Raw genomic sequence first — 24688 nt, 5'->3', positions numbered from 1 at the left:
AAAAAATAGAGGAGCTGAAGAACATGATGGAATCCAAACATAGGAAAAAAATGGAATCCATAAAACAGTTGCAAACAGATATCCAGGAGATTAAAAGCTCCATTGATAGTTTACACAGCAGAATGAGCCAATGTGAGGACAGAATATCAGAAATAGAAGACAAGAATACAATTAATGACCAGGAAAAGAAAACATTCTTTAAAATTGTAAGGGACCATGAGAAATCAATCTAGCAGCTGCTAGACTATGCAAAGAAGAATAACATAAGACTGACTGGAGTCAAGGAAGAAACAGGAGAGAATGCAGATGACATAAAAAAAACTGTTCACAAAAGTTATGATAGAAAACTTCCCAAGCAGAGGAAAAGAACTTGACATACAGATAAGTGAGGCATATAGGACTCTTAAGTAGCTGTGATCAAAAAAAATCTACACATAGGCATATAATAGTTAAGATTCCAGAAACCCAGTAGAACAAAATTCTACAACAAGTTAGAGAAAAGAAACAAATCACATACAAAGGAAAGCCCATCAGAATCACAGCAGACTTCTCAATGCAAATCCTCAAGGCTGGAAGAGCTTGGAGTGATGTATTTCAAGCCCTAAAGGAAAACAGCCTCCAACCCAGACTGATGTACCCTGCAAAACTATCTTTCAAAATTGATGGAGAAATAAGATACTTTCATGACAAAGATCACCTTAGGAATTTCATGAATACCAAACCAGGACTCCAGAAAATTTTAGACAATATCCTAGGAAAAGACGATGAGGATCACAACCCCAGGAAGCCCAGCAGAGTGAATCCATCAGGCCGACAAGACATTAAACACAAAGGGGAAGAATCTAACAGAAAAAGTCATGACAATGATAAGTCAATAGGTATGAGTTATAACCATCAATGTTAATGGTCTCAATTCACCAATCAAAAGAAATAGACTGGCAGAATGAGTCAAGAAGCAAGATCCAACAATATGCTGCATACAAGAAACACACTTAACTCAACAGGAAACTCATAGACTGAAAGTTAAAGGGTGGAAAACAATACTGCATGTGACAGTAACCAAAAAAAAAAAAAGCAGAAATAGCTATCCTCTTTGCAGATCAAGTGAATTTCAAACCAAAACTGATTGAGAGAGACAAAGAAGGATGCTACATCCTTGTAAAGGGAACAATCCAGGAGGAAGACATGACAATCATAAATATATATGCACCATACACTAGTGTGCCCAACTATATAAAACAAATACTAATGGACATGAAAAACCAAATAAGCACTAATACAATAGTAGTGGGGGAACTCAATGCCCCACTTTCACAAATAGCTAGATCAACTAGACTAAAAATAAGCAATGAAATATGAGAACTCAATCAAAGTCTTGAACAAATGAACTTAACAGATGTTCACAGAGTCTTCCACCCCACAAAGTCAGAATACACATTCTTTTCAGCTGCACACAGGTCATTCTCCAAAATAGATCACATACTTGCTCATAGAACATGTTTAAGTAAATGCAAAGGAATTGAAATTATCCCCTGTATATTATAAGACCATAGTGCAATGAAATTGGAGATCCATAGCAAAAGAAATCACAAGAATTTCTTAAACACATGGAAATTGAACAACACACTTCTGAATAACCAATGGGTCACAGAGGAAATTAAAGAAGAAATCAGGCATTTCCTACAATTAAATGACAATGATAATACAACATATTGGAATCTATGGGACACAATGAAAGCAGTCTTATGAGGGAAATTCATAGCAATGAATACTCATATTAGGAAAACAGAGCAAGCTCAATTAAACAACCTGATGCTAAACCTCAAGCTTCTAGAAAAAGAAGAGCAGGACAAACCCAAACCTCATACAAGGGAGGAAATTATAAAGATCAGAGGAGAAATCAATGCAATGGAGACTAAGAGAATGATACAAAAAAATCAATGAAGCCAAGAGTTGGTTCTTTGAAAGAATAAACAAAATGGACAAACCCTTAGCCAACCTTATCAGAAAAAGGAAAGAAAAGTCCCAAATCTATGAAATTAGGAATGAAAAGGGTGAAATTACAACAGACCCAGCAGAAATTCAGAGGATCATCAATACATACTTTCAGAACCTATATGCCAATAAGATGGAAAACACAGAAGAAATGGACAGATTCCTAGATACATATGAATTACCAAAGTTGAATGAAGAAGACCTAAAAATTCTGGACAACCCAATATCAACCAATGAAATTGAAAATGTAATCAAAAACTTATCAACTAAGAAAAGCCCAGGCCCTGATGGCTTCACTGCTGAATTCTACAAGACATTTAGAGAGGAACTACTGCCACTACTGTTTAAACTCTTCAATGAAACTGAAAGGGAAGCAATACTTCCAAATTCATTCCTGGAAGCAAGCATCACCTTGATCCCCAAAGCAGAGAAAGACCCAACCAAAAAAGACAGCTATAGGCCAATCTCACTAACGAACATACATGCAAAAATCCTTAATAAGACATGGGCAAACAGAATGCAGAAGATCATCAAGAAGATCATATAGCCCGATCAAGTCGGATTCATCCCAGTGATGCAGGGATGGTTCAACATACTCAAATCCATAAATGTAATACAGCATATCAATAAAGCCAAGGACAAAAACCATATGATCATCTCAATAGATGCAGAAAAAGCATTTGACAAAATCCAACACGCATTTATGATAAAAACACTACAAGAAATTGGAATACACAGTCTCTACCTCAATCTGATAAAAGCCATCTATGAAAAACCAACAGCCAGTATCATACTAAATGGTCAAAAACTGAAATTCTTCATCCTAAAATCAGGTACAAAACAAGGATGTCCACTATCACCACTCCTGTTCAATATAGTTTTGGAAACATTAGCCATGGTAATTAAAGAAGAGAAAGAAATAAAATGAATAAAGATAGGAAACAAAGAAGTCAAATTGTCATTATTTGCACATGACATGATACTGTATATAGAAGACCCCAAGAACTCCACCAAAAGTCTTCTAGACTTAATAACGAAATTCAGTCAAGTAGCTGGATACAAAGTCAACACACTAAAATCAATAGCTTTTCTGTACATGAACAACAGACTCACTGAGAGAGAAATAGGGCAAACAATTCCTTTCACAGTAGCATCCAAAAAACTGAAATACCTAGGAATCAAACTAAAAAAAGAAATCAAAGACCTCTTCTCTGAAAAGTATAGCACTCTGAAAAGAGAGATTGAAGAGGATATTAGAAAATGGAAAGACATCCCGTGCTCCTGCGTAGGAAGCATCAACATAGTGAAAATGGCCATACTTCCAAAACTGCTATATAGATTCAATGCAATTCCAATAGAAATCCCAACAGCATACTTCATGGACCTTGAGAAAACAATCCAAAAATTCATTTGGAACAAGAAGAGACCCAAAATAGCAAAAGCAATTCTAGGTAACAGAGACATGGCAGGGGGTATCACAATCCCCAACCTGCAACTCTACTACAAAGCTACTGTGATAAAAACAGCATGGTACTGGCAAAGAAACAGACCTGAGGACCAGTGGAACAGATTAGAAGATGCAGAAACAACTCCAGACACACTCAGCCACCTCATCTTCAACAAAGGAGCCAAACACCCTCACTGGAGGACAGCCTCTTTAATAAATAGTGCTGGGAAAACTGGGTTTCAACTTGCCAAAGATTAAAACTAGACCTATATCTCTCACCATGTTCTAAACTAAAATCAAAGTGGATTAAAGATCTAAACATTAAAATAGAAACGCTGAACTGGTTGGAACAGAGGTTAGGTAGAACTCTTGAAGACATTGGTGTTGGAAAAGATTTTATGAACAAAACCTTAGTTGCCCGTGAACTAGCACAATCAACAAGTGGGATCTCTTCTTATTAAAAGGCTTCTGCACAGCAAGAGAAAACACCAACATTGTGAAGAGACAACATACAATGTGGGAAAAAATTTTCACCCACTGTTCCTCAGACAAAGGCCTACTATCTAGAATCTAAAAAGAATTTTTTAAAAAATCAGACCTCCCAAATTTAAAGACCTAATTCAAAAATGGGCATCTGAAATGAACAGACATTTCTCAGACAAAGAATTTGGAATAGCAAATAAATATATGAAAAAATGTTTGACATCACTGATCATTCGAGAGATGCAATTGAAAACAACGCTGAGATTCCACCTCACCCCAGAAAGAATGGCTGCTATCATGAAATCAATCAATAACAAATGCTGGCAGGGCTGTTGGGAAAGAGAAACACTGCTCCAGTGCTGGTGGGGGTGTAGACTGGTGCAAGCACTGTGGAAATCAGTATGGAGATACCTCAAAGAACTAGGACAGGAAGTCCCATTTGACCCAGACCTTCCCCTGCTGAGGATCTTCCCCAAAGAATTAAAAGAATCATACCACAGTGATATATGTACACCCATGTTCATAGCAGCACAATTTGTAATAGCTAAAACTTGGAAACAGCCCAAATTCCCATCAACTAGAGACTGGATAAAGAAAATGTGTTTTTTTAATAAAACAGAGTACTACTCAGCCATAAAAAATGAGAAATTAGAGACATTTATGGCTAAATGGATGCACATTGAGGTGATACTCTTAAGTAATATAAATAGCACACACATGTGTAAATATCAAACAGTTTGTCTAGTGTGAGAGACTGACAGTGTAAATAAGGACTAAAGGGTATAATAGATAATGTGAAATAGGAAGAAAAGGGGCAAAGGCGAAGGGGAAGTGGGAGGGGTAGGCAAAAGGAAAGAAGGGAATGAAATTAATATGAGAAAATGAAAAAAGGAAACGAAGTGTTTGTAAATAGGAGGGATGGAGGGGTTGAACGGAGGGCAGGGGAAGGGGGAAAAAATAAAAACCAAGATAGTATGTAAAGGTGCATATCTCCAATGATGAATGTCTTTATATTGTACACCTAAAATGTACCAATAAAATGATATACAAAAAAAAAGAAAATGTGGTTTTTTAATAAAATGGAGTACTACTCAGCCATAAAAAATGAGAAATTAGAAACATTTATAGCTAAATGGATGCACATTGAGGCAATACTCTTAAGTAATATAAATAGCACACACATGTATAAATATCAAATAGTTTGCCTAGTGTGAGAGACTGAAAGTGTAAATAAGGACTAAAAGGTATAATAGATAATGTGAAATAGGAAGAAAAGGGGCAAAGGGGAAGGGGAAGTGGGAGGGGTAGGCAAAAGGAAAGAAGGGAATGGAATTAATATGAGAAAATGAAAAAATGGAATCAAAGTCTTTGTAAATAGGAGGGATGGAGGGGTTGAAGGGAGGGCAGGAGAATGGGGAAAAAATAAGAACCAAGAGAAATTATGTAAAGGCGCAAATTTCCAATGATGAATATCGTTATATTACCTAAAATGTATGAATAAAATTAATTTTATAAAAGAGAGAGAATCAAGAAAATGGAGAGAAAGAGAAACAACAAATAATAATTTAATAAAATTTCCTGGAACTGGAAGACATCAGTTGAAAAGCCAGATGAGACCAAGCACAGTGATGGAAAGAGACACACCCCAAGGTTATCTTGAGACATTTTGGAACCCTGGAAACAAGGAAAAATCTATTCATCTATCTAAGTCCCTTACCTCCCTTATGTCCTCTTGCTTTTCTTCCATTTTAAACTCAGTGGTCAATAATCCTAATTAATTCCTTGGATAGAACCTCAATATCTCCGTCTCTCTTGCACTTTATCTATTCTGTGCAAAATCACAAACTTGATTAAATTAAATTTTCCTTTTACTGCATTTCTTCACTGGTGCAGGTGCACATAAAATTGAGAAATCAGTCATACTGACTGGTGTTATATTAAATACACCATCATTAACTTCAAGTGGATTCTTACTGCTGCCCAGCAATCAAAAGATATTACCCTCTCTCTCCCACTCACTGAGGTTAACTATTTTAGCTTTGTGTCTCTGTCCTCTAGCCTCAAATACCCACCTCCATTTTCCACTTTTTATATTTCTAAGAAAGCCAAAGCCATCAAGAATTCCCTCAAGCTTGATGGTCTCTACATCTGCTAGCATATTCTTCATTTTATCCTGTTCCCCCCAAAGCCAACCTTTCTAGATCCATCTAATGTCTGTAATGTCTGTAACATTACTCCCGTCATTCTCTATTTCTACCACACCAACTTTCCCCTTTATAGCATCTCATTCCCATCAGAACACAAACCATTGTTATTTCTCATACCTTTAGTACAAAAACTCCCTCCACCCCACATGCTCCTCTAACCCCATTGTTTTCCTTTCCTTTGCAATAAAACTCTTTAAATTGTCTGTAGTTGTTGTCTCCAAATGACCTGCACCCATGTTCATTTGGACCAAACAGATTCACCCTCAAAATGCTGTCAGAAAAATCAGTTCTCATCTTACTTGACCCATAACAGAACCTAAGATAATGGATCACTCTCTCTCCCTCACTACCCCTTTCCTCACTGTCTTATAAAACAGCACACTCTCCTGGTTGTAGTTCTACTGCCCTGACCACTTATCATGACTTTGGAGAACTCCAAATCTCAAACTTCTTTTTGCTAGTTACATTCACTTCCCAGGGTTTCTCAACTGGCCTCCTCCCAAATTTTATCCCTATCCTTGAGCTCCATACCACTATATCCAACTGCCCTCTTAAATTCTCTACTTAAATTTCTAATACTTTCTAATATATCTGAAATTAAAATTTTAATCTTTCTTTCAAAATATTTTCCACTTTTAATCCTCCCCCAGTTAATGGCAGCTTTACACTTCAAGTTGCCCATGCCAAAGTGCATGTATACCTGTTACACAAACAGAGCATGAGGTTCTATCTTTTGAAGTTCAGAATTAAACCATTTCACCACTTCATGTCAGTGCTCTGATCCAAATCACCAACAACTCTTATCACCACAGTGTCTTGCCAAGACTGTTAAAATAACTTCCTAAATGGCCTCTCTGCCTCTACCCTCTCCTCCTTTCAGTGTTTCTCTAAAACAGAAGCCAGAGTGATAAAAATCACAGTATAAGTCAGTTGAATTCTGGCTCTTCTCACCCTTGGTCCCAGCATCACACATTTAATTCCAGCATCACACACTCTGGATCCAGCCACCTCTGAAAAGCCTCATCTAACATGCTGAGTTTTTTAAAATACATGTTAGCTTTCTAATTTAAAAAATCAGATTTTTAAATGACTTCCTAAACTTTATTTAACTATCCATAATGATCACTTATGATAATATATCTCATTTGATAATTATAAAATTTGTTTTAGGTACCTGAATGCTAAAATTAAAGTTTTTCTAGAAATATGACTTTTCTCTTCCTCTACTAATGTTCTTGATATTAAATCTGGATTCTTACAGCTTGCTGGTCTGGAAAGATGGGGAGCATTTCTTACTTTGAGATATGTGCTTGGTATTATTTAAATGATGCTACAAGATGTTGTAAAAAGAATAAAAGTGATGAAGTCAAATATATTCATACATCATGTACAAATCCTGAAAGGAACATTAAATTAAATGATGTGTTTTATGGATGGCACAACACACTGCTTAAATTTTCCATGAGGCTTCTTATATGCTCTGTCTATATATGTGATTTTATTTTACTTGTTTCTTTTGGTTCTACAGATTGAACCCACACGCTAGGCAAACACTCCACCACTGAGCTATATCCCCAGATTTTTTTATTTTTTATTTGAAGAGAGGGTCTCACTAAGGTACTAAATCTCCCGGCTGGGCTTGAACTTGCTACCCACCTGCCTGGGAGCGACAATATGCTCTTTTACAAAAGCACATTTCCTGGTAACTCTTGAATGTGTGGGTGCCCACTGTAATACAGCTGAAAGTTTTGAGTTGAAATTTTAAGAAAGTCGTTTTTATCTTCCTTTTCTGTTTCTTCTCACCTAGAACTCATTTGAACGACTAGAATCCCAGCATCAACTTTGAGGGAAACAACCTAGAGATTGGAAGCCACTCACAAAGAACAGTGAAACAGAAAGGGAGAGAGAACACACTTTCCTGGACACCAGCCCTGGGCATCCTGTGTCTCGGTTTCTTTAAAAAGAAAACTAAATTTATAAATCTTTGCCTTGTCTCAGCCTCTTTTTTAGGTTCTCTGATGTATGTATTCAATCTTAGTCCTAATTAATACAGGATATAAGGTATAAAAAAGAATTGAGGGCCAGGAATTTAGCTCAGTGGTTTTGTTGCCTGCTGAGCAAGCGCAAGGACCCAAGTTCGATCCCTGGTACCAATAAATAAATAAATGAATAAGAATTGAAGAATAATATGAAAATGTGATTATAGTTTAGTAGAAAAAATAGCACTTGGCAGCATATGATTTACTGAAAAATACTTTTAAAATCCCAGAAAAACAGTATATAGACCTATTCTGAAAATAAGAATAGAAATTTGATATATGACAAAAGAATCATCTCAAAATATTAGGGGGAAATGAATGTTTAAATAAATGGTATTGAAACCATTGAATCTCTATTAGGAAGGAAATAAATAAAATTGGGTTTATCCATTACTTCATGTACCAAGATAAATTGCATATGGATGCAAAAGTAAGAATGCAGAAAACAAACCATAAAATAATAGGACAACACACAGATGAATTCCTTTATAACTTAACCAAGAGTAAAGCCTTTATAAATATGACTCAAAATCCAGGAATGATAACAAAAAAGACTGACAGTGACACACAATTTAAAGCTCTTTTGTGTCAGAGAAAAAAAAAGAAAGAAAGAAAACCCATGAGCAAAAAATGAAAGTACAAATAAACAGCTGGGGGAAAATATTTTCAATTTTTATTATTCCAAAGGCAAATGTGCCTAACATAATGCTCCCTAAAAATCCATTTTAGAAAATAGCACAAGGTAGGAGTATATAGCTCAGTGATAGAGCATGTGCTTAGTATGAGGGAGACTGAGATTTTTTTGTATCAATAAAGAAAAAATAAGAAAAAGAGACAAGAGGCAGAACAACAACCCAATATAATAATGGACAAAAGTCATAGTCCAACTTTTCACATGAAAAGAAAGGCAAATGGGGACCTTTCTTTAGCTCAGTGGTTCCGCCTCAGCGGTTCTGCCGACTGCCTAGAAAGCGCAAGGTCCGGAGTTCTACACCTGGTACCAAAAAAAAAAAAAAAAGAAAGGCAAATGGTCCATAAATATATGAAAAGATATTACCCTTATTCAAAATAAAAGACAGCAAATTAAAAACACAGAGAAACTCTCTCCTATCTAACAAATTGACAAAAATTGAAAGATTGACAGTCCTATGTTCCAAGAAGTTAGGAGAAAGCTGGCATTCTGGTCCAGTGCTGGTGGACAGGAAATTTAATACAAGCCCATGCAGAGGAATCTGGCAATTCATAACAAAATTACACATATTGTAATTTTATCCTTTGATTCAACGAGCCTACTTCTAATAATATGTTTTTACTCTTGTTACTGTATACTAAATTTCTATATATATTTTTGGAGTTCAACCCAACACTCTCCATGCTTTCTTTGTTCATTCAATGACCTGTATAGTGCATGTACATTATGTTTATTCTTTATATTATGTATTTTATATTATACATGTATGTGTATAAATATCATATGCAACACTGTTTATAGCAATAAAATATTATTACCAGAAAGAGCCATGTGCAACAGTCTTTCTCTGAATCAGGAACTACATACATGGAAAAGACTTCTGTGGACATAATTCTGACTTAAACCCATGAGGACTCATGAAGTTAATTCATCGTGAGAAAAATGTTATGTGGAAATCATCAAATATTTTGCAATTTTATTTCATCTGACATGGAACTGAATATCAACATAGGAATATATTCATGCAAAAAGGAAAGCAGAAAACAGCAGCAGGAGAAGTGTGGCACTTCCCATTTTAAACCACAGATAGATTTAGTTTGGGGGGGGGTAGGCAATATATTTGGTGCTAAGATAATTGCAAATTGGCAGCATTCACAGCCACCACTCCAGATGGTTTGTCCTAAAATGTTTTCCTGGGAGAACTGGGGTTTATTTGGGAAGGTAAAGGATACTGCAGAAAATCCCTGCATGAGGACTTCGTGGTCATGTGCATGTGGATGACTACCGAGTGCTGTGTAGTTTCACCAGAGTGGACTTTTGTCCATTTTTCTAATGGATTGTGTATTGATCATTTTGGGTAGTATGGTCATTTTTACAATATCAGTTTTTCAAATCCACAAACATGGCCTATGTTTCAATTTTGTGTGTATCCTCTATAATTTCTTTCATCAATGTTTTATAATTTCCATTGTAGAGTTCTTCTACTTTCTTGGTTAAATTTATTCCTTATTTATAGCTATTATAGATGGAATTGCTTTCTTGATTCTCTTTCAGCAAGTTCATTGTTGGCATAGGAAAATACTACATTTTTGTATGTTGATTTTCTATCCTGCAACTTTCCTGAGAAGCTAAAATTTTCAAATGGTATGTACTTGGGAATATGAAAAGAGAGTAACTTTTTCCTGAGTATACTTTGGTTTAGTTTTAAACTCAGAACTATATTTTGTTTAAAGGTCTTCAAACAATGTAAATGTTTTTTATATTCAAAATTAAATTCTAAAATAATTCTTCAAGCAAAAATAACAAGTTAATGAACCACATACTAACTTGGTAACATTGTCACATATAAAAGGTATTATTTCAAGTAATTTTTTATCACAAAAGTTGAACAAACTTAGTAGTATATATTGTAAGAACCGAAGAGAATGGCAAGAAAATCTCAAACTTCATTTGTCTATTTTATTGTTAGTGGTAAAGCTGATGTCATTAGTTGGAAATAATTTAGTGTGTATTGTATGAGAAGTAATTATGCTCATGTTGTTAAAAAAGATGTTCAGTTTCAGTATAAAAACAAAGAAGTTAAATAAGTTATTGGAAATTGAACTGAAAGTATTTATATAAATTTATGACAGGCTTTTTATTTGGAAATTCAAACTTACAGAAAAGTTACAAGAATAGTAAAAGGAAAATCATTTCACCATTTTTCCAGATTAATCTTTTATTAAAAATTTTCCCCATGTCATTTGCTTTGCTTTGTCATTTACTCTATCTACCCATCCCTACAATTATTTTCCCAAAATAATTGAGGATGATAACTTGCATAAATCATGGTTGAGTGTATTTTTAAAAATAAAAATATTCTCTAGCACACAGTTATCAAACTTGACACTGAATCAATACTTATATCTAATCTATTATCTATATCTATTTTCTAATTATGTCAACAAAATAATATCCTTCTGGGAGATTAGGATCCAGTCTAAGACTGGAAATATTATTTATTTGTCATGTCTCTTTGGTCCCCTTTAGTTTGGGACACATTTTTAGTCTTTTTTATTTTTTGTCTTATACAACATTGACTTATTCTGAGGAATTTTTAAATGGACTAATTCTCATTTTGAGTTTTCTGGTGCTTCTCTGTGATTAGATTAAGGATTTGAATATTAGAGGGAATACTATGTGATATTGTATCACATTGATGATGTTGGTTTTACCATCTGTTCAGAGTGTGTCTGATTTGTCTACTGTATCATCAAAATTATCTCATGATTTAAAAAAGCAAATAAAATGCAAACATATATCCTAGCTTTTTTCCACCTAATCCATTTGCTCCAGGAGCAATAACAACCACCCCTACTGCCCAAATTTAGGTCTCTAAATTCCCCAGATATCAGAGATTCTTGAAATAATAGCTTCCATCTAGGTTTAGAGGATGAAATTTATTAGATCCGGGCATCTCATTGTGCCACAAAACAAGGAAATGCTCAAAATCTGAATTATGTCTAAAGGATTCTGGAGCCAGCTTGAAGGGATCTCTTTGGCCAAAGATGGGATCCTGTAAGTATCAGAAAGAAACAAAAAGCATAATTGATTGTTAGGCATTGACTATATAACAATCTATGAGTCCATAACAATACATCTTACACTATTTAGAGCACAAGACATATTAGCTTTTTTTTTTCACTCCAAAGTGCTTCTGAGTCCCTTTTCTGAACAATCGAGGAAGTTTTGCTTCCTCTGACAGAACTCAGAGTTTTTAAGACCCAGCACAAATGCCACTTCCTCAGAGAAACCTTCCCTATAATCTCTATGTAGTTCTTCAATTCTCTTTATTCCAGCAGAGCTCATTGTACAGGTATCTTTAAATGTGCCTATGAAAACTGTACTAGAATTATTTGTCTAACTGTATTTTTCTCTCCACGCTATAAGTTTATAAATACTTGATGTGTCTGAGTTTTACTTATCTATTATTCCTAGTCCTTATCACATATTTGGGCTGGGGATTTAGCTCAGTGGTCTCCCTGCCTGATGCGCAAGCACAAGGACCTGAGTTCGATCCCCGGTACCAAAAAAAAAAACACCCAAAACACATATTTAAGGACAATTTTATATATATTTAAAATATTATTTATTGAGAATGAGTAGATCAAATTCGGTAGTAATCTCTACTTCTTGATCACACAAGGCAAATTTATTGATATTTTAGGAAATAGTTGAGTGCAGGTAAGTAGCTGGCAATTTTAGTTAACATGAAAATTTTGGTTTTCTTAATTTTATGAAAAATAAAACAAAACTTCATAACAATACAATGAGAGAATAACAATAGTTAATTCACTGTATATCATTATCTTCAAAGTAGTTACTCAGAGTATAAGACATCGACAAAAAAGATTCTTACAAAGAAACTAATATTAGCACAAAACTTCTTTTGCAATGAACTAAGAGAAATTTGCAGTAAAAATTTTATCATAATTTTGGTAGTTTTTCTTTCTTCTTTTTCTACCTCTCAGCCAGAGCCTCAGCATTGAACATAATAAAACTAATTCCCATAATCCCTTTCTGCATTTTGTTCTTAGACAATGACTTCCTTTAGCATTTTCTCTTTGTGCATATATATAAACCTATTGGTAACAGGCAAGGGATTAGCAAACTCAATTATTAATTTTTTAAAATTTGTTATTGGTAGTTTGTCTTAGTTGTAATATGTAAAAAGAGTGATTTGACATAAAATTTTTAAAAAGTCAATTTGGTCCAACGTTTATAACATCAGTGCAGCCAAGTCACTACACAGTGTACACACCAGTAAACTGTTTATCAACCTTCTCCCATGCAGTCTCTCACTGAGTGGAATCTTTTATGGACTTGTGCACAAAACCAGTCTTGGGTCTTATGGACGGTGAAGGATTAACAACGTAGGTAGCAGAAGAAATCTTGTAAGCCATCTGTCACATACGCACTCCAGTACGTACACACTCTCACACACGGTGGGTAAATGGATTCTTATGAATGCGGATGAACGCGGATAGGTGTGGTAAAGCACTGATTTGTGGTAAGAGAAAGCCTGGGAAAAGGTGCTGACGGGGACAGCTGCTCGCCAGCGGTGCTGCGCCCCAGGAGCTGGGCGCTAGCCGTGGTGCTGATCCCCCACCCCCAGCCCCGCGGCTGCCCAATGGGTCTGGCCAGGTTTTGTGAGTTCTCTTGGTCTTAGGTAGTAGATGTAGTCACAAGCTGTGCACAGGGGACTCATCTTGTGAGTGTAGGGGTGGCCTCCCACTCCTTTCCACCTCCTGCAGCTGCTGCCTCTCAGCAGCAACCTTAATGACAGCAAGGCAGCGAGTATTCACTAGTAAATGTAAATTAGTAAAAGTGCCTAGTGTGTCCCCGACCCTTGAAATTCACTCTAAGTGGTCCTCACAGCATTCTGGGAATTCAGAGAAAAAACTACAGCTCAGAAGGTAGAAGAGCTTGCCCAAGGGAACACAGTAACTAAATAGCTGGTCTATCTTAATCGAGAAAGAAAAAGAGAGAGAATGAGCGCCCTCGACGTGTGTCCTCCTTGAAGCCTCTGCTCCTCCCCACTGGTCAGCTACATCCTTCTCTCATTCAGGTTCCCTGCCTTTCTCTGCCCCCCGCCATTTACATCAGTCAGAGGAAAGCTCCCGTATAGCCCGCCCTGCCAAGGTCAAGTTGGAGGAGCTACAAAGGACTGGGATTTAAGGCAGGATTATTCATACTTCTTACCCCTATGCACTCAGAAGTCCAAACTGCTTGGGCTTCTCAACTCTGGTCTCCCAGGCCCTAATACAACTCACTGTGGAACCTAGGGTCTCTTAACTTACTTCTCTCAGCAAGACAGTGCGTTCCACCCTGAGTGAGGCTGTTCCCGGTACGCACCTGTCTCCCCCGCTCTGTCTCTCCCCCCTCCCTCCCTCTCTCTCCTCCCTCCTCCTCGTTCATCGAGGTGGGCACGCTCGCTCACTTTTTCTCTCCACCAGGTTCACCGCCACCCCTAACCCTTCTTGAAGGACACCGGGCCCGAGTACTGGAAGGCATCCTCCACTCCTCCACCAGCGTCCCCTGCCCACCCCGTTCCTGGAGTGAGCTGTTCTTCCCGGCCACGCTAACGCCCTGGGCTCCGGAGAGCTTCCGTAAGTGCCACAGGTTGCTGGGGCAGCATCGTGAATGTCAGGCAGGGCAGCTCCGGTGACAGGTAGGCCTGTGAGGCGCGGTCGGAGGCAGATGGGGAAAGGGAATGTGGAGAAGAGGGTGGCGGAAAGGGGCGGCGCCAGAGAGAGCAGTGGATCTCCCTCTTTCTCCCTCCCTCTCCTTCTCTCCCTCTCTCTCCCTCCCTCTCATCGCACCTTCTCGCTGGGCTTCTCCTCACACTTCTCCCTTCTTCTTCACCATCCTCCCTGCCCTCCCGCGCCACTCTTTCCTCGCACTGTCCAGCTCCCAAGGGAACCACATCCAGGGATCAGCTCTGTCCAGCGCGGTGGCGCCTCGGAGCCCGCCCAGCTGAGCCCGCAGCATGTGGAACGCTACGCCCAGCGAGGAGCCGGAGCCCAACAGCACGCTGGCCGACCCCGACTGGGACGTTCCCGCCAACAACGACTCCCTGGCCGCCGAGCTGCTGCCGCTCTTCCCCGCGCCGCTGCTGGCGGGCGTCACAGCCACCTGCGTGGCCCTCTTCGTGGTGGGCGTCGCGGGCAACCTGCTCACCATGCTGGTGGTGTCGCGCTTTCGCGAGTTGCGCACGACCACCAACCTCTACCTGTCCAGCATGGCCTTCTCCGACCTGCTCATCTTCCTCTGCATGCCCCTCGACCTCGTCCGCCTCTGGCAGTACCGCCCCTGGAACTTCGGCGACCTGCTCTGCAAACTCTTCCAGTTCGTCAGCGAGAGCTGCACCTACGCCTCGGTGCTCACCATCACCGCGCTGAGCGTGGAGCGCTACTTCGCCATCTGCTTCCCGCTGCGGGCCAAGGTGGTGGTCACCAAGGGCCGGGTGAAGCTGGTCATTCTGGTCATCTGGGCCGTGGCCTTCTGCAGCGCCGGGCCCATCTTTGTGCTCGTCGGGGTGGAGCACGAGAATGGCACCGACCCTCGGGACACCAACGAGTGCCGCCCCACGGAGTTCGCGGTGCGCTCCGGGCTGCTCACGGTCATGGTGTGGGTGTCCAGCGTCTTCTTCTTCCTGCCTGTCTTCTGCCTCACTGTCCTCTACAGCCTCATCGGCAGGAAGCTGTGGCGAAGGAGGCGCGGCGATGCGGCGGTGGGCTCCTCGCTCCGGGACCAGAACCACAAGCAAACCGTGAAAATGCTGGGTGAGTCGCCGCGCGCGCCCTCGGGCTTGCGGTACTGGGTACTGGCCCTTCCCCTGCCTCCCTTCCCGCCCAGCCCAATCTCTATTTCTTAGGTCGTTCTCTGGTCTCTCTCTCTCTCTCTCTCTCTCTCTCTCTCTCTCTCTCTCTCTCTCTCTCTCTCTCTCTCTCTCTCTCCCCTCGCTCTCTCTCTCTCTCTCCTCTCTCTCTCTCTCTCTCTCTCTCTCTCTCTCTCTCCTCTCTCTCCTCTCTCCTCGCTCTCCTCTGTCTCTCTCTCTCTCTCCTCGCTCTCTCTCCTCGCTCTCTCTCCTCGCTCTCTCTCTCTCTCCCTCCCCCCCCCTCCTTCATTTGATATCTTTAGCCTCTCTGGGTCTCTTCCTCTATCTTCTTTCTCTCCATGATGGTTTTATTTCCCCCAAATGAATTTTATATGACCCCAAAAACTTGCTTCGAAACTAAGATATTTTATGAAAGTCTTGTGGTCTCTTACGCGCGCTAAAGGTGAAGAAGTTAAGCTTCGTACCTCAAATTGAGTTCGTGGATAGAAAGTTGCATTAAGAAAAGCAGGCATTAGATGGCTAAAGTATTCAATGGTGAATGTACCTAAAAACATGATTTTGTTAGAGTATTCATTTTATTTCAATCTTAGGATTTTTTTCCCCTGAATTTTTTTCAGATAATTGCATCAACTCTATTTATTCAGCTGTTGCTTATGTGGCTTCCTAAAAATGTCAGTGTCAAATCAGTGCTGGGTCTCTTTTTATTTATTTTTGTGACTGCCTGTCTCTCCGAGTGGCATAGGCTATGGAAAGGCAGGACAAGCTAGGACAGGCAGAACCCCAGCAGGAGAAAAGTAGACCCTGGAAGCTAGAAGAACCACCCCTCCTCTCATGGGCCCCAGGAAAACCTGTATGCAGGGCCACAAGGGAAGTGTGCTGAATGTTTATTGCATGAAATTAACTTCTTTAAGGATATGTTTGGTACAAATGAAGTAATACAAATGTGATTTTATGCAAGCAAAATATTAATTCTACTCACTTTTTAAAAGCTAGAGTGTGTATATTTTATTATTTGAACATTGTCATCAGCATTTCATATTTATTGACATATTTAATGTTTCTTAGAAGTTATTCTAGAATGATTTCATACTTACAATTTTATAATTCCTAGATCCTGCATATTAAAATTATACAGTTCATTCAAGGAATGTCAGATCTTATTTTCTAGACCCCTGACTCTTCCAGTATGACTCATAAATTGCAAACCTATTTGTGTCCTCCAGGGGACTAAACTCTTGCATATGAGTTCACACTGCTGTTTGGCAGTTAAATTGTTACTGTGGGACTTAGTTTTGAGGGTAAGTTTAATAATTTCCTCCAATTTTTAAACCCATTAAATTCCTCATCAATGTTCATTTTCTTCCTTGACAATTTAAAGGAGTGTGGTACCAGGGCTAAAACACTTTGATTATCCTACCTCTAATTTTTGAATTTTAAAAATTTAATCTGAAAACGTAGAAGTCTTTAAAAAATATATGGGCAAAGTAAAAACTTAGCTGTATGATAAGCAATTGATTGACCTTTCATATCTTACTTATATCTACTGTACATTATATAGAATCATCCATCTCAGTGGTTCTTAATCCTAACTACATATGGAATCATCTGTAAAACTAAAAAAAAAAAAAAATTGGTATAATGGCACATACCTTTTAAAGTCCAGAAGTTCAAGGCCAGCTTGGGCAGCTTAGCAAGACCATAACAAAAAATAATATGAGGGCCGGGGATTTAGCTCAGTGGTTTCACCGCCTGCTGCAGAAGCGCAAGGACCAGAGTTTGATCCCCAGTACCAAAAAAAAAAAAATGAAAGGAAGGAAAAGAAGTCAGTAAGAAAGAATAAAAAGAAGAGAAAGAGCGACAGCGGGAAAGAGAGAGAGAAGGCAGATATCCTCATCTCCTTTTTGTACATTTTAATTTACTAAATCTATGTTGTACCCAAGAAATTTGCATTTCTTAGAAATAAAGTGCCCCAGGAAACTCTGGTTCACAAATATGGTTGAATACAACTTTAATGCATACATGTTTGTGTTGTGTTTGACACATGTAAAATGGTGGATTATTGTGAACAAATTGGCTGTCAGTTGAGTCGGTGTGTCACCTCAATCACAAAATAAGTAAACAAATTCTTAAATAGAAATGACTGGAACTAAAACAACAGTAAAAATTGTCAAACTGTGGCTCTGGAAGGCCTCAACCTTTGTTAAAATTAAGGAATGGACAAGAGTAGAACCTACTATTGCTCTATGACAAGAACAGAACATAGAGTTTCTCAGTGGTCACGGCATATGTAATTAAAGATAGAATGTTTTTTGTTGCACATTTCTTGAACTGATGATCTTTTCCTCATTGTCCTTTTAGCTGTGGTGGTGTTTGCTTTCATCCTCTGCTGGCTACCCTTCCATGTAGGAAGATATTTATTTTCCAAATCTTTTGAGCCTGGGTCCCTGGAAATTGCTCAGATCAGCCAGTACTGCAACCTGGTGTCATTTGTCCTCTTCTACCTCAGTGCTGCCATCAATCCCATCCTGTACAACATCATGTCCAAGAAGTACAGAGTGGCGGTATTCAAACTTCTGGGATTTGAATCCTTCTCCCAGAGAAAGCTCTCCACTCTGAAAGACGAAAGCTCTAGAGCCTGGACAAAGTCAAGCATTAACACATGACCAAACATATTGCTGAACACAGTCATCGCTTATTATTCGAAATGGAAGCCATAGCACAGCAGACTTGGGAAGAAGCTGAAGGTCAATATGGGGATTAGGGACACACTGATCTAGAAGCCATTGGGGGAAATAAAAGACAGAACCTGTAGGGTATGAGCAGTTTGATTCGACTGCACACCTTCACTTCCTTCATACACTCTTCCTGCATTCCCGCTGCCTATAATTTCATGTTCTGCTGCTGGTGCTCATGAGGACTTTGCAATTCAGAGAAAGGGGGAGCTGCAGAGGGGGCATTTAGGGTCCTGCTTGGTGGGTAGATTTAAATTTTGCTTTCCCACACCGATCAAAATTATTTAACTAAAAGAATAACATTGAAATAAAAAATTGAAAACACGATTTATAAAACTTAACAATTTTTTAAAAGCTCAAGAGTAGTGCGGCCTAAGAGACACAGTGCAAAGCAGATAAGTAATATCAATATAAAATGATTAATGAGAGCTTGACATTCTTTTTTCACAGTAAGTCTTTTTAACACCCAACTTATGGCCAAGCTGGACATTAAGTTTTATCAGTAATACCTGATGTATTTAGATTTCATAAAGTTTAAGAGTAAAAAAGTAGATTCAACAACTTAAGTGTAGATTCAACAATTTAAGTTAAAAATTCTCATAGTTAAAACAGATTTTTGAACCTAGAATTAGTTAACCACTCAGTTCTTCAGTTGTATTAAGCACATCTCAAGTATTCAGCAGCCGAATGTGTTTAGAGGTGACTGTACTGAACAGAGCAGGTCTAGAGTATATACAAAATTATCAACAATCTTATATACAGTGTTTGAAAATAAATACGCTTTACCTTGTTTTATAGTGAATTAGCATTGCAGAAGTTTGAATGATGAATTCTAAAAATCACACTTGAATGCCCTATTGTTCATGCTTTGAATGGAATGGAATAGAATGTATAAGATGCATTTAAAGATATCTAATTACATATTAAGCATTCAGGAAATGATATTTCATAAAAACCATAGACACTCCCAAACCATCTTATTTGGCTTAACAAAAGTACTTAAGCCAATTATAAGACTGGTTTGTGAATGAAAGAATAATTATGACAGGACACTGAATGAACACAGAAGTGTTTCAAATGGTTAAGGCAGGTCCACGTGAAAGACTCAGAATATCACAAATGCTACTGCTTATTGACATTCAAGCCTTGTAAATCTCACAGTCAGTTATTTCAAAATGTCTATGCTATGTCTTGTCTGAAAACTAGTTTTGTTGTTTACATTCCACTGCTTATCTGATACATAAGTTTACTTGAATACCTAGTCTCCCTCTTAATCATAATTAAGGAGTAGGTAGCTTCAACTAAATATTGTACATTTGGTTAGAAAGATAAGATTTTCATTTATATTGGCATCTCTCCCTATGTAGTCAGTCCTTTGCATTTAAATATACTGTTCTAAAATTGATTTCTTTATAATCCTGTGCAATACTAAGTCATATAAGCAGTTTCTACATAAATGTATTGCTTTAACTATGGAATTAATGAGGCCATTTTAGGAAATTACTGCCATGATTATTTTTCATCCACCAAAAGGAAAGATTATCATGGTGAAAAAATTAACTGATATAATTTATTTTGGAAACATCAAGACAATAATAATTAAAATTATTTCTCTGGAGAAATACTTCTAAAATCCATTTGGACACTAGAACTGCACCATCTATTTGATCTAAATGCAGAACTTTAACAAGCTGATTACTCAGTTAATTCTTAGGAGTACATCACTGTTTTTAAAAAGTACACTGATACATTTAACTCCATGAGAACAAATCCAGCTTCTAATGAACTGCTCATCTTCCTTGCTGGCCAATACCCCTCTTTTGTGGGTGTGTGCCTGTAGTCTTGGCCTAACTCATTTTGAGGGAATACTTTTTTTTCAGCAAGGACCACCATTGTCCTTCACTGGTCAGTCTGGGAGCTCAAAGGATATATTTAGAGAAAGGGATCTTGGCATTTGTCCTCTCAAACCATTGTTTCTTCACACATTGTAACTTCTTTATATTATTATTTTCCATATATTGTTTAATACTCAGGGAAAAGAGGAAATCACTCTGAGAGAAATTGTTTCTAAGTCTGTCATTTCACAAACATTTAGTATAAGTATGCTATTTAATAAGCCAATGATTTTCTTTATCCTTAGTGAACTCACAATTATTTAAATGTTATGTTGTTGTAGTTAACTGATAAATATCTTTAAATTAAGAGGTAAACGTCTCCAGTTGGAATGGTATCAAATGGCTCCCCAGTGTTTCAAAGGGTTGTTCATCCAGCCGTGTTGTGTATTTGTCTCCAAATGAATTTCAACTGGACTGTTCCTAGGTGAACCTGTATAATTTGCAGGCAAACTTTAAAGGATTCTCATTAATGTAGGGAAAGTAAGGAAGTAAGTTTTTTAAAAATAATCTTCCTGTGTTTCCATTTTCCTGGTTATGTACCATTTCCTTTCCCCCACTTTATACTGTCTCAATATCATGGATTGGGCTGTTTTTTCTGCAGCAAATAACTTTTGCCTGAGCAACAGTTACTTTAATTTTCTAATAATTAAAGAAAACATTTATGCTGTGAGTTATTTAAAACAGGAGGCTTTGTAGTCATGAAATTTAGAAACACTTCTAGTGCCACATCTTAAATATCACTTTATAGTCAACTTTTTATTGCAATGAAGGTTGTTGGAATAAAATTTGACTTAAAATTCCAGTTTTTTCATGCAAATGCTTTTATCAAAACCCTGTTATTACAATTTGCAACTTTTATTTAACATTAACAATTTTAGCTAATGTTTTTCTTTTTCATTTATCCACATACTTGAATTTCATATTAAAAAAACAAAACTGTGAGATTTTTTGCAAGACTGGTGCCTGAAAAACACTCTTTTGTCTTTTAAGCAAGTGTGTACATCTTTAAAATGTGACATACATATTTACATACATAAACATTTCTAGTGACAATGTCTAAGTGAATAGAATAGATCGTTCTATTTTCAGAAACACTGTATCTCTTGTAAAAAATATAACTGAAAAATACTGTCATTAAAAGATAAACCATGTTTAACATGGTTCTTTAGTTAATAAGTCCTATGATTTCTTTGCAATTTAAATTGCAACACTAGTCAGAATGGTTACGACTATAATTAACCTAAGTGATTAGTGACAAATGTTATTTCAGTGAATTGATAACATAAATATTTTTTTAACCAGAAAATAAACTGCTGGTCCAAACAATATAAAGCAATGTGTTGGTGATAGAGGCTCCTTCCTAACGTGACTTATTTATTCAGAATAAACGAATTCAGTCATGTCGGTTCCTGCCAATAATCTAAGTTTAAAGTAGATGAGGAGGAAGATTTGGATGAGGTTTGTTTTTGTTTCTCTTTTTGAAGTCAAACTCTTGCAGGATGATAGTAGCTAGCTATTTTGGTGGACAGAATTCTCATACTTAAGGAAAAAAAGCCTACCATGGTTATGACCCCCCCCAACTTGTTTGGCTATTTATTGGAATTTCAATTATTATTTTATGCTTACTATTGTATATACGTTTGCTTAGCACTACCAATTACCCACAAAACTGGCAAAATACTAACACCTTCAAAAAGCATGCATCATATAAATGCTCAGAAAGTTCTGCTGAAATGTTTACATATGTTCTTTCCAGAAAACTTCCTCTTTCCCCAGCCTCAGAGAAAGTATTGAGGAAGAACAGTTTGAGTGACTTCCTGAGGTTTTAACATAGCAAATCCAAAACATGTCTCTGGCTCAAACGGCACCACCATTTATATTTTTCACTTGTAGCACTTTAGGTTTAGTATAGTAGAAAACAATTTATCCTGTAAATGTACCCAAACATTGTATTGTTTCACTGATGTAAGGTGTATTCTGTATAGAGCTTAATGCTGTACTTGGTTGATTTATGTTGCCATCATGTGTCAGAAATGTTATGATATTTTGATTTTTTATTCTTTCCTTGTAAGATTTCCTAAATGTTTTTTTTAAGTTTACTGTAGTTCTCATGTACCTGAAACTTGGCATTGCTTTTCCTTCTTTTGAGTGTCCATAACCAAACAGTTGCTTAATAAATACCTTTTTAAAAGCATACCACTGACTTTTTCCACTTATAGTTTATAAACCTTGGTATCTGGGATGTTTTGCTTCTTTTTGGTTTATAGATTTAGTTCTATTTTGTTTTCTAAATTTCTGAAATATGTATTTTGCAATTATAAGGGGATCTTTGTGTTAGGCGATTTTATTTCTTTAAGTGCTCCAACATTTAATAAAGTATGAAGCAATTCCTGTAAGTAATAAGAAGAGCAGGGAACCCTGTACTGGGTTATGATCCCATGTTCTCACCATTTTCTGACCCTTACAGACTGTCCTGCCCAAAGCCAATGAGCCTGTGCCGGGGTTCAGTACCTTTGAGTCCCGGGAAGGTTCTTGTTCCGTAGTACTCAGTAGCTGCTCACTGATGATGGTCGGAGGAAAAGACATTTAAAACTAGGTTATGTACCTCACCTGGACATTTGCTTCTAGACATATGGATGAAAGAGACCAACAAAATTTAAAACTAAAAGTAGAGGAACAATAAAGGTGTCAAATTTTATTTGCTAATGAATGGTCTTTATAATATTCTACTACCCAGCTAATGTCCAGAACATGTATTCAGGTACATCCCAACACAAAAGACCCTGGGGTCAATCCTGACTCACCGTTTCCTGATTTCATAACCAGCTTTCATCATGGGGCCATCAAGTTGATTATCAAGCAGTGCACATATCCTGAAGAGGTTGACAGTACACACGAAACGCTTACAAACTTTTGCATAGCCGTTGATTTGATAAATTCATGTGGTAACACGATTATCGGGAAGCATGAAGATTTATGTGCAGATAAAGCAATAGTGTTCACTGCATCTTATTTATAATTTGAGAATCTGAAAAATCCAAATGTCTAAGAATAAAGAATTCATTAAATATAATTTGAAATAGGAAGAAAAGGTCCAAAGGTGTAGGGGTGGTGGGAGGGAAAGGGGAAAAGGAGGAAGGGAAAGGAAAAATTATGAAAAAAGAAAAAAAATGGAAACAAAATCTATGTAAATAGGGAAGAGTGGAGGGGGTGAAGGGTGCACAGTAATGGGGAAAATATAAGAACTAAGATACATCATGTACAGGTACAAGCACCCAATGATAAATATAAACATATTATATACCTAAAATGTACCAATAAATATATTTTTTAAAAAGAAAGAATTAATTAATTAAATAAATTACAGTAATTATAAAAGTTAACGATTACTAAGTGTGGTAGTGTGAGTCTGTAATTTAGCACTGAGGAAGGCTGAGGCAGGAAGATTACAAATTTGAGCCCAGCCTGCGCAATTTAATGAGGCCTTATCTTTACATAAAAAAATTTTTAGGGACTGCGGATTTAGCTCAGTGGCACCGCACCTGCCTTGCAAGCGCTAGGTTCTGAGTTTGATCCCCAGTTCCAAAAAAAAAAAATTTTATTTAGAGCCCAGTATATGCGTTTATTACTACAATGATTAGGTTGTTTACAACCTGTGATTTCCAGTTTAAGTTTCTTTAATGCAGAGCAAAAACCAAGGTAATGTGGGAAGAACCCTGAATGCAGGATTCTTCTGTAGTTTTAAGAAACTTCTCACACCAATTTTAACAGTAGTTTTTAGCCCCATTTAATGTGAGCTTTTTAATGACTTGTCTTTGTTGGGTCTTTCTAGAAGATTCTGTATAGTTTTCAAAGAAACTGTGATTTTCTTTTTTTGGAATCACATTTCATCACTTTTTGCAATTTTTAATTAAGTAATTTCAATAGCAAATGCAATTTGGCCCAGACAGATGTGGGAACAGAAAAGTAACTTGGCTAATAGAGCAGAAGGGCAGGGCTGTGCTAGCGCCTGGCCTCCTAGGACACAGCACCTTTGCTGTGGCCTGGCAGTCATTCAGGATCCTCCAGAGAGCAAGTGGAGAGCACTGGAGACCAGCGATATACTGAAGAGCACTTGTGCACTGCATAAAAGCACTCAGAATATAGAGAAGTATTTGTTCCCTCCAAACAGAATAAATCCAAGTACACATTAATTTATTGTGTATTTCAGAAAGAATTAGAAGAGAGGAATGTGAAGCTTCTCAATACACACACAAAATGATGTGTTTAAGTAGAGGCAAATGCTATTTACATTGATTTGATCACTACACAGTATAGAT

At 37.5% G+C, this 24688-nt stretch overlaps 1 protein-coding gene across 1 annotated transcript; it reads left to right on the top strand.

The window, feature by feature from the left end:
* The first annotated feature begins 14840 nt into the window (after positions 1-14840).
* Ghsr (growth hormone secretagogue receptor) lies at positions 14841-22563 on the top strand. The gene is made up of 2 exons (XM_004834603.3): positions 14841-15686; positions 18101-22563. The coding sequence occupies exons 1-2, from the start codon at positions 14891-14893 to the stop codon at positions 18403-18405; spliced, it is 1101 nt and encodes a 366-aa protein (XP_004834660.1). The 5' UTR covers positions 14841-14890; the 3' UTR covers positions 18406-22563.
* The last annotated feature ends 2125 nt before the right edge of the window (positions 22564-24688 follow it).

This window comes from Heterocephalus glaber, unplaced genomic scaffold (assembly GCF_053883595.1).
Source record: "Heterocephalus glaber isolate CG9 unplaced genomic scaffold, H.glaber_assembly_v1.0 deba00001504, whole genome shotgun sequence".
In the NCBI taxonomy this organism is placed as follows: domain Eukaryota; kingdom Metazoa; phylum Chordata; class Mammalia; order Rodentia; family Bathyergidae; genus Heterocephalus; species Heterocephalus glaber.
The sequence above is the reverse complement of the archived record's forward strand: the minus strand, read 5'-3'. Positions and strand labels throughout refer to the sequence as shown.

What these genes read in the sequence shown, in the direction of transcription:
- Ghsr (XM_004834603.3), top strand. Translation starts at nt 14,891, where the DNA reads ATGTGGAACGCTACGCCCAGCGAGGAGCCGGAGCCCAACAGCACGCTG. An exon ending in GCAAACCGTGAAAATGCTGG is followed by an intron (nt 15,687 to 18,100) that starts GTGAGTCGCCGC and finishes TTGTCCTTTTAG; the next exon opens with CTGTGGTGGTGTTTGCTTTC.